The following is an 11,263-nucleotide window of genomic DNA, read 5'->3' on the forward strand; positions in this document are numbered from 1 at the left end:
CCATCTAGTTCTTCTGGTCTCATAGTTGTATAGGTTGCAGATCGGATGGTGTACCAGTCGCTAGACTGATTGTTTCCATTAATTTTGGTTTTCTTCTTTCTTCTTGACGAGGAGAGACCCGTTGTTGCATCTAGATGGCAGCTTCCTATGTCTACATATTCTTGAGAATAAAAAAAAAAAACCAAACTCACTGCCGTCAGGTTGGTTCCTACTCGCAGTGACCCTCCTTGGCTTTCTGAGGCTGTATCTCTATGGAAGTAGATTGCCCAGTCTTCCTTCCAAGGAGTCACTGGTGGGTTTGATCTGCCATCCTTCTGGTTAGCAGTCATATGCCTGAGGCACTATGCCACTACTTAATTCTTGAGAGCTAGAGATGCTTCCCTTTTGAAAAGGGAGGAGAATTCAATTCCCCAGTTCAAGTCTATGAATAATAGTAGCAGACTTGATTTAGAATCTTTACTGTTGATGGTGATAGTAGCAGTCATCAAGTTGATTCTGACACTTGTCAACAACCCCTTGTGTGCAGAGTAGAAGACTCTCTAGGCTGTAACTTTTCAGAAGCAGATTGCCAGGCCTATCTTCTGAGATGCTTTTCTGTGGGTTTGAACCACCAATCTTTCAGCTAGTTGTCAAGCACTTAATCATTCGTGCCACCCAGGGACTCCCAGGAAAGCTTAGAAATCATTGTAAGTATATTTAGTTCTTTAAGGAATTAGAGATTAATAATAATAATGAAAACTAATACTTGCCTATAAAGCAAAAATCTCATATTTAGTTAGTACTCATATTGTCAGTGAACCTCCAAAAATGTTTGTTTTGTATCCTTTTTTTAAAATAAGGAGGATTGGAACAGTGGTTTCTCCAGGGTATGGTAAGTACATTCATATGGTTATATAGGTAGGAAATTTTAAAAGAAAGTAAGCATTCACCTCATTTACAAAGTAGTACAATAATAATTTTCTTTTTCTTCATGAAGATGACAGAGTTCCTAAAACGTTCCGGAATTCCCTTGTTCAATTTGGACTCAACACTATGAAGTCTGCAAATATATGTATAGGTCGGCCAGTGTTGCTTACCAGTTTGAATGGAAAGCAGGAGGTAAGAGTCCTTTTTCATTTCCTTTAGAAATATTTGAGATGTTTCTTAGTTTTTCAACACAAACAAGAATAAATGGGAAATGATCTGTATTTTAAATGACACTCAAACTGTTTCTTCTCTTGATGTCTATGACTACCCTAGGTATGTTGTTGTTAGTTGCTGTTGAATTGGCTTTGCCTCCTGGTGACCCCACATACAACAGAATGAAATGTTGCCCAATCTTGTGCCATCTCCATGACCTTTGATCTGTATGAGCTCATTGTTGAAGCTAATGTGTCATTACCTCTCATTAAGAGTTTTTCTCATTTTCGCCAAGCTTCTACCAAACATAATGTCTTTTTCTAGCGATGGGTCTTTCTTAATGTGTCCAAAGTAATCAAGACAAAATTTCACCATCCTTGCTTTGGTAATATTTCGTTTAAGACTGATTTATTTGTTCTTCTGGCAGTCTATCACTTACTCAATCTGTATGCTAAGTAAATAGCAGCCTAGTGATATAGTCACTATTCTTTGCTAAAGTCACAATTGGAATGCATATATTCTTCTTCTGTCCTTATCATTGTCCAGCTTTTGCATGCATATGAGGTGATTGAAATGACCTTGGGTCAGGTGCACTTTTGTCATCAGTGACATGTTTGCTTTTTAGAACTTTAAAGAGGTCTTTTGCAGCAGTTTTGCCCAGTGCAATACATTGTTTGATTTCTTGACTGTTGCTTCCATGGTTGTTGATCCAAGTTGAATGAAATCTTTGACAACTTCAGTATTTTCTCTGTTATGATATTTATTGGTTGTGAAGAGTTTGCTTTCTTTACTTTTAAGTGTAAACCAAAACATCAAACTCGCTGCCATCGAGTTGATTTGACTCATAACAACCCCTCTAGGTTTCTGAGGTAGTATTTCTACAGAAGTAGATTGCCCAGTCTTCCTTCTGAGGAGTGGCTGGTGGGTTTGAACTGCCACCCTTCTGGTTAGTAGTTAAATGCCTTAGGCAGTATGCCACCAGAGCTCCATATTGAATACTGTGATCTTTGACTTTCATCAATATGTGCTTCAAGTTATCTTTAATTTTAGCAAGCAAAGTTGTGTCGCCTGCATATTTCAGGTGGTTAATGAGTCTTCTTCTAATCTTGATATTAAGTTCTTCATATAGTCTGGCTTTTTGGATTATTTACTTAGCATGCAGATTGAGTAAGTAAGGTGAAAGAATATAACCCTGTTGCACACCTTTTCCAAGTTTAAACTATACAGTATGTTGTATGGGGGAGCTCTGGTAGCATAGTGCCTAAGGTACTTGACTGCTAACCAGAAGGCTGGCGGTTCAAACCCACCAGCCACTCCTTGGAAGGAAGATGGGGCAATCTACTTCCGTAGTGATACTGCCTCGGAAACCCAAGGAGGGGTCGCTATGAGTCGGGTCCGACTCAACGGCATATAACAATGTTGTATGGTGGTGGTGTGTTCAAATGACTGCCTCTTGATCTATGTACAGGTACTGAATTGAGCACAATTAGGCGTTTTGGAATTCTCATTCTTCATAATGTTATCCCTAATTTGTCATGATCCACACATTCAAATGCCTTTGTGTAGTTGATAAATCATACTTAAACAATCTTTTTGGTATTTTCTGCTTATGGCTAGATCCACCTGACATCAGCAATCATATCCTTTGTTCCACATCCCCTTCTGAATCCAGCCTGAACTTCTTGACAGTTCCCTGTATGTATGACAGTTCCCTTCATACATCGGTATGACGGTAGCCATTTTTTGATTATCTTCAGCAAAATTTTGCTTAGTGTGTTATATTAATAATGTTATTTGATAGTTTTCACATTCCATTTCATCACTTTTCTTTGAGCATGAATATGAATTTCTTCCAGTTGGTTGACCAGGTAACTGTCTTCCAAATTTCTTGGCATAAATGAGTGAACACTTCCAGTGTTGCATTTGTTTGTCATACCATCTCAATTGGTATTCTGTCAACTTTGGGAATCTTGTTTTTCACCAATTCCTTCAGTGCAGCTTGGACTTCTTCCTTCAGTACCAGTGATTCTTGATGAGAGTAGCTCCTAAGTGTCATAGAGAATGGAATTTCCTTTCATGGTGCTGGTACACACACTGTAAGTGCTATTTCGCCTAGTCCATTAGTTACATTTCTTTACAGAAATGTTATTTTGGGGTACAAAGATCACCTTTTCCATATACAAATACTCACTTATTGTCCCTGTTTTCAAAACAAATCTGTCCTGGAAGAAGTGCAGCCAGAATGCTCCGTGGAAGCGAGAGTGGCCAGACTTCGTCTCACCTACTTTGGTCATGTGGTCTGAAGGGATCATTCCTTGGAGAAGGATATCATGCTTGGTAAAGTAGAGGGTTGGCAAAAAAGGGGAAGGCCCTCAACAGGATGGAGTGACACAATGGTTGAAACAAATAACAAGGAATTGTGGGGATCTTTTCTACTCTCACTTAACATTTAAGTCTGATGAGATCCAGGCTCCAAGGAATCTCTTGTGCCTTGTCCTTCATAACTTCCTGGAGCATTACTGTGTAGAGCATTGATGTTCTAGACTGGGTTACTTGTTTTCCAGTTGTCTTGCCTTTAAAACAAACGTAACAAGGATTGTGGGGATGGTGCATTACCAGGCAGTGTTTTGTTCTGGTGTATGCAGGGTTGCTATGACTCAGAGCTGACTTGATGGAACCTAACAACAACATCCCTGTTTCCAGCTGTTTTTCTCCTTGTTGCCATTCATCAGACCTGAGACCCCAAGCTCAGAGCCTTCCCTGGGTAATTTTTGTTACTTGGCTTTCTTCCCTTCTACTGACCCCTGGGGAGCTCTGGTAGCATAGTGCCTAAGGCACTTGACTGCTAACCAGAAGGCTGGCGGTTCAAGCCCGCCAGCCACTCCTTGGAAGGAAGATGGGGCAATCTTCTGTAGTGATACTGCCTCTGAAACCCAATGAGGGGTCTCTATAAGTCGGGTCCGACTCGACAGCACATAACAACAACAACAACAACTGACTCTGCCTGCTGCTGTGTTTCTTCTGTGTGCTTATCAGCCAGTGTTCTTTCATTCACTGTGGAGCCTCTATGGAAATGTTTTGAAATCTCTTGCTTGCTGATTGCTCTCTTTCTTTCCATTATTCTGGGTTTATACCTATAAAAATCCTTTATTATGTCTTATAGAATAGAGGACTATAAATGTATGAGATCATTCTGCTATATTAAGCCAGAAATCTTTGCTGCTCTCACTTAACATTTAAATCTGATGAGATCCAGGCTCCAAAGAATCTCTTGTGCCTTGTCCTTCATAACTTCCTGGAGCATTACTTTCTAGAGCATTGATGTTCTAGACTGGGTTACTTGTTTTCCAGTTGTCTTGCCTTCAGTGTTTTTCTCATTTTCTTATCAGCTGTTGAAGGTTTTATTTCTTTTCCTGAATCCACCTTCCAAATGGTATCATCTTTGCCATGGAATTATTTCTGAACTTTACAGAAGGATATAATCATTAAGAAAATTGAAAAAAAAATTAATAATTCTTTTGTGAACCCATGCAGTATTTTATTTATTTTTTTAGTGTAGTTTATTTTATTGCAACTTGTATCAGATGGTAACTTTTTTTTTTGCATAGGTACTGTGTTTTGCAGATCCAGGTACTTGGGTGTGCTTAATATTTTGTCTTATTAATTGATGGTTGTCTGTGAATATTTATTTTCTAAATTATTTGTTTCCTGTGTTCTTGGCAGGTCTATACAGCCTGGCCTGTTTCAGGATTTCCTGGAGGCAAAATTGGCCTGAATGAAATAGCACAGAAGAATGTGGGGGTGAAGCCTGGTGATGCCATCCTGGTTCAGCCTATTGTTGGTGCTGTGCTGCAGGCTGAGGAAATGGATATGGCTTTCAGGTTTGGCTCTTTTCTTTGGTGACTTTCTGGATCAGTGCTAATAGAGATTTAATGCCAGTCATAAATGTGAACCACATAGGTAATTTTGCATTTTATAGTTAGCTCCATTTAAAAAGTAAAAGGGAGTAAATTAATTTTAATACTGTATTTAGCAAGTAAATGTAAAAATCTGACCATTTGACATATAAAATTATTTATAAGCTATTTTATATTATTATTGCTATTTTTGAAATGAAGTCTTTAAAGTTCATTGTGTATGTTATACTTGTAGCACATACCAATTTGGACTAGACAGACACCTTTCAAATGCTCAGTACCCACCTGTGGCTAGTAGCTTACTATATATATGCACAAGATAGATGAGTGCTATGTAATCTGTGGCCTGGGGACTTCTTAATGTTTTATGAATGGAGTATGCCCTAACATTTTAGATGATAGCAATTACTGGTAAATATTTTAAAACATTTTTCATCTTGGTTTATAGTATAATCAGGGATTCTTGTCATTCTGTGGTTATAAAGAAGGAAGTTACTGTGAGTAGGAAAGAAACAAGTTCAATTAAGATTGCCCAAATAAAGTACATGATCATGTATTTTAACTCATTGATTATACATTCTAGTAAAACATATGGTCATTTTTATCAAAATATTTAGAGTCTCTCATTAAAGGTTAATTATTTGAATCAACCTATCAGTATAAGGTATATCCCCCTTCTATATCTACTAGGATTTTGACCAAGTTTGAATATACAAGTCATACTAAAATGTTAAAAAATTTTTATATTTAATTAAGATATCTTTTGATTCTTCAGTATTATAGTAGTAACAGTTTTGGGCAATGTTTTTACATTATATACGAGAATCAGAAGACATTTTCCATTATTAGCTTGATTTAAAAATGTTCTCTTTTGCTGTCTGTAGATTCCAAACTTGCATTTTGACATATTTAAAAATAAGGAAATGTTTTCAGAGCATTTAATTACAGTTTAATTGGTAAAATGAAAAGCAGAAAGGGGAAGAGAAAATAATTAGCATAAAATGCACCTGTTGTGTACTAGATGCTGTACAGTCATATGCTGCATAAAGTCCATTTTTGCAGCATCTGATCACGTATACTTCTGTGGTCCCATAAGGTTATAATAGAGTTCAGAAATCCTGATCAGAGAATGGGACGTTGTGGTTGTAACCTGAAGTAGTTACTGCAACAGCTTCCTGCAAGCAATGTGTGTATCTCATGTCTCTTGTGTATAAAGCGATTGTGCTGCCAGATGTATGATGGTACAGTACATATATAATCTATAATGCATATGCTTTGATAGTCATAATAAACATCTGTGTTACTAGCTTATATATGTAATGTACTGTAATTTTTGTTATTTTAATAGGAGCTTTGCCTACTTACAAATAAGAAGTTTATTTTGTAACAGTTAGTGCTTCAACTCCTAAGCAGTAGCACCCAATCTCGTGTATCATGCATCCTGAGTGTTGTAGCATTATCTCTGTTAAGTTTTCTTTCAAAAATAATAACATGGAGTGCATCATGGCTCCCAAATGCATGGGCATGTGCTCTCGCTCCCACTCCTTCCCCCTCTCCCTCTCTCCTGCTCCCTCTTGCCCTCTTGCTTCCTGCCCATCTGTCCCCTTCTGTCTCTCCTCCTCCTTTCCTCCCTCCCTCTCTTTCTCTCTCTCTCTCTCAGAAGTCCTGGTGGTGCAGTGGTGAAGCACTTGGCTGGTAACTGAAAAGTCAGACCCACCTAGTGGCTCCACATGATAGAAGACCTGATAGTTGGCCCCCCAAAAAATTACAGTCTAGGAAGTATTATGGGACAGTTCTACTTTGTCATTTGGAGTCACTGTGTTACAGTCAACTTGATAGCACATAACAACATCCTATATGTGTATGTTATGTGTGCACTCATGCATGCACACACACACACACACATACTCTTTTCTTCTCTTATTTATTTACTCTTGAGTATCCTTCATGATATCTATCCTTATGCTGTTTTATAGTTGAGGAAATGGGCTTAGTGAGGACAAGTAACTTGCCTATTAATTTGCAAGTATTTAGTAATACTGTTCAGATTAAACTAGATTAATCCTCAGACTATGCTTTAAAATGGCGATGCAAGCAGGAGTAGTCATTTGACTGGAATTAGCATTTATGATGATCTGCAGACTAACCTGGCCTTTTGGGTGTCCAGCAGTCTTGAGTGATTTGTTGTTAGTAGCCATTGACTCAGTTCAGACTCATCAGAGGCTGAATATATTTTACAGGGAAACTTAGTTTTTAAACTTTACTTTTTGGAAATCTTTTATTTTAAAATGTGGAGGCAGAGCATAGACAAAAAGATAATTTCTATTAAGAAAAATTAATTTTAATCAGCCTATTGCTTTTCATTAACAAATGAAAAATAGCGTTAGTAAGCTTAGAGCTCCATCTAGTGGAAATGATTTTATATGCACCCATTGTTTTTGTAAAATTGGTTGAGTGTTTTTGCTGTTACAAATATTTGCAAATATATTCTATTCAAAGTTTAGTAAATAGATGCAGTCTAAGTATACATTTATTCAGAGTTCTAGAAACAGAACTAAATTTAAGCTACATTTCCTTTTTAGTTTATACATATATTTGATTCATGAAATTTCCTTCTTTCTTTGGGAGCTCTGGTGGCATAGTGCCTAAGGCATTTGACTGCTAACCAGAAGGTTGGCGGTTGAAACCCACCAGCCACTCCTTGGAAGGAATGTTGGACAATCTACTTCCATAGTGATACTGCCTTGGAAACCCAAGGAGGAGTTGCTATGTGTCGAATCTGACTTGACAGCAGTTGGTTAATTTCTTTCATTCTCTTTCTTTTATATTAGTATACTGGTTTTATTACTGACTGATAAGGTAGTTAGAGAACAAGCCTTAGGCTTTGACCACATGAGCTTGCAAATATTCTTTCCCTGAGTTAAACTTACACTCCTTCACTCTTACCCCCACTGCCTAATTGGTCACTGGCAGAGATGAAAAGCTAATGGTGTCCTGTGCTGATACAGATTGGTTTTACAAGGAGGAGGAAAATGTATGTGTTTTAAGAACTTCCCAATGGCATATTTCTTTACAATTGCAGTGCACTTCCTATGCTCAAAGAAGCAACTCTCATGGGGGTTATCAGTTGTATTAAGTGGGTTCTCATTTTTTCTTAGACACTGCCTTTGCTCCATAATAAGCTTCCATTGTCACCGTTGCATCCCGTTTTGTTATTTCTGCCTCCTTAGATGACATACTATATAAGGTTTAATGTTCTGAGGAGATAGTTTATAAATTATACGAAGAGAATTAAGTAAGTTATTAATAAAAGACATTTTTCAGGAAAGGCAAGTTCAAAAAGGGAATGATTAATTTTTTTGTTGTTGTTAGGTGATGTCGAGTCTATGCCGACTCATATTAAGCCCATGTACAGCAGGAAAAAATACCTCCTGATCCTATGCCATACTCACAATCATTGCTATATTTGAGCCTATTGTTGCAGCCACTTTATCAATCCATCTCATTCAAGGTCTTTGTTTTTTTTGCTCACTCTCTGCTTTACCAAGCATCATCCTACTACAGGGACTAGTTCTTCCTGATAACCTGTCCGAAGTACATGATATGAAGTCTTGCCATCCTCGCTTCTAAGGAGCATTCTGGCTGTACTTCTTCCAAGATAGATTTTTTCCATTCTTCTGGAAGTCCACAGCATATTTCATATTTTCTCCAGTTGCATAATTCAAACGCATCAACTTTTCAGTCTTCCTTATTCATTGTTCAGTAGTAGCATGTGTATGAGGCAATTGAAAATACCACGACTTTGGTCTGGGATACCTTAGTCCTCAAAGTGACATCTTTGCTTTTAAACACTTTAAAGAAGTCTTTTGGAGCAAATTAGTCCAATTGTAATACGTCATTTGATTTCTTGACTGCTTCTTCCATGGATGTTGAATATGGGTCCAAGTAAAATGAAATCCTTGACAACTTCAGTTTTTTTTCTGTTTGTCATGATGTTGCTTATTTGTCCAATTATAGGATTTTGTTTTCTGTTTTGATGTTCAATCTATATTTAAACCTGTAGTCTTTAATCTTCATCAGTAAGTGCGTCAAGTCCTCCTTGCTTTCTTTGAGCAAGGTTGTATCATCTGTGTATCATCTGTTGTATCATCTGTGGTGTTAGTGAGTCTTCCTCCAATGCTGGGCTATGTTCTTCTGTGTACAGTCCAGCATCTTGGATTATTTGCTCAGCATATAGATTGAATAAGTATGGTGAAAGGATATAACCCTGACACGTATCCCTTCTAATCCCAAACCATGCAGTGCCTGTTTGAATAACTGGCTCTTGGTCTATGTACAAGTTCTCCATGAACACAATTAAGTATTCTGGAATTTCTGTTTTTTTGCAATTTTATCCTTAATTTTTATGATCCATAGTTGAATGCCTTTGCATAGTCAATAAAACATAGCTAAACATCTCTGCTGAAAGCAAAGGATACTGGAAAGATGTTTATTATGGAAAGCATTTGGTTGTGTGGATCATAACAAATTATGGATAACATTGAGAAGAATGGGAATTCCAGAACACTTGATTGTGCTCATCAGGAACCTGTACATAGAACAAGAGACTGTTATTTGAACAGAACACGGGGATACAGGAAGGGAGTACATCCTTTCACCACTTATTCAATCTGTATACCAAACAAATAATCCGAGAAGCAGGACTATATGAAGATGAACAGTATCAGTGTTGGGGGAAGACTCAATAACAACCTGCAATACACAGGTGACACAACTTTGCTTGCTAAAAGTGAGGATGACTTGAAGCACTTACTGATGAAGATTATTGAAGACTTCATTCTGCAGTATGGATTACATCTCAACACAAAGAAAATGAAAATCCTCACAACCGGACCAGTAAGCACCATCATGATAAATGGAGGAAAGATTGAAGTTGTTAAAGATTTCGTATTACTTGGTTCCACAATCAACACCAATGGAAGCAGCAGTCAAGACATCAGACAACCTATTGCACTGGGAAAATCTGCTGCAAAAGACCTCTTTGAAGTGCTGAAGAGTAAAGATATCTCCTTGAAGACAAAGGTGTGCCTAACCCAAGCTGTGGTGTTTTCATTCCCCTCATATGCATGTGAGAGCTGGATAATGAACAAGGAAGACTGAAGAAGAGTTGAAGCTTTTGGGTTGTGGTGTTAGTGAATACTGAAAGTACTATGGATTGCCGAAAGAACTAACAAATCTGTCCTGGAAGAAGTACAGCAGGAATGCTCCTTGGAAGAGAGAATGGGCCAGACTTCATCTCACGTACTTTGATCATATTATCAGAAGGGACCATTCCCTGGAGAAAGGATATCATGCTTGGTAAAGTGGAGGGTCAGCAAAAAAGGGGAAGACCCTCACCGAGATGGAGTGACACAGTGGTTGCAACAATAGGCTCAGGTTATAGCAAGGATTGTGAGGCTGGCACAGGACCGGGTAGTGTTTTGTTCTGTTGTACATAGGGTTGCTATGAGTCGGAGCTGACTCTACTGCACCTGACAACGACAACAACAGACATCTTTCTAGTATTCTCTGCTTTCAACCAAGATTCATCTGACATGAGCATTGATATCCCTTATTCCATATCCTCTTCTGAGTCTGGTTCAATTTCTGGCAGTGCACTTTCTGTGTACTGCTGTAATCGTTTTTAAATGATCTTCAGCAGAATTTTACTAGCATGTGATGCTAATGATACTGTTTGAAAATTCCCACAATGTCTTGAATCCCCTTTCTTTGGAATGGGCATAAATGTAGATCGCATTCAGCAGTTGACTAGAAAGCTGTCTTCCAAATTTCTTAGTATAGAGGAGTAAGCACTTCCAGTGTTGCATCCATTTGTTGAAACATCTCCAACAATTCCTGGAGGGTTATTTTTTACCAACACCTTCAGTGCAGCTTGGACTCCTTCCTTCCATACTGTGATAGTTGGAGCTGTGTGTCAACTTGGCTGGACCCCAGTTCTATGTGGTTGTTCCCATGATGGGATCAGATGACTGTGTTCTGACTGACCAGTCTGCCCAAGGGGAGTTTCCCTAGGGGTGTGGCCTACTTCCAAGATATCCAGGGACATCCTGGGAAGAGACACATTCTTTGAGGGATTGGAATCCTGGTGTGTGGACTACAAACTTCCATGAGTGAGCAGCCCGCTGCTCGGCCTGGAGATCTTGGATTCATCTTTCGTTGGAGTCAAC

At 38.3% G+C, this 11,263-nt stretch overlaps 1 protein-coding gene across 1 annotated transcript in view; it reads left to right on the top strand.

Annotated features, from left to right (window-relative positions):
• SPATA5 (spermatogenesis associated 5) overlaps positions 1-11,263 on the top strand; it is a 594,939-nt gene that overhangs the window by 6,779 nt on the left and 576,897 nt on the right. Inside the window, exons 2-3 of the mRNA XM_042781734.1 lie at positions 977-1,098; positions 4,843-5,000. Coding sequence (XP_042637668.1) covers positions 977-1,098; positions 4,843-5,000 — 280 coding nt within the window. The remainder of the gene's footprint in view (positions 1-976; positions 1,099-4,842; positions 5,001-11,263) is intronic.

This window comes from Orycteropus afer, unplaced genomic scaffold (genome assembly GCF_000298275.1).
Source record: "Orycteropus afer afer isolate SDZICR_OR568_19922 unplaced genomic scaffold, OryAfe1.0 scaffold00162, whole genome shotgun sequence".
Classification (NCBI taxonomy): Eukaryota; Metazoa; Chordata; class Mammalia; order Tubulidentata; family Orycteropodidae; genus Orycteropus; species Orycteropus afer.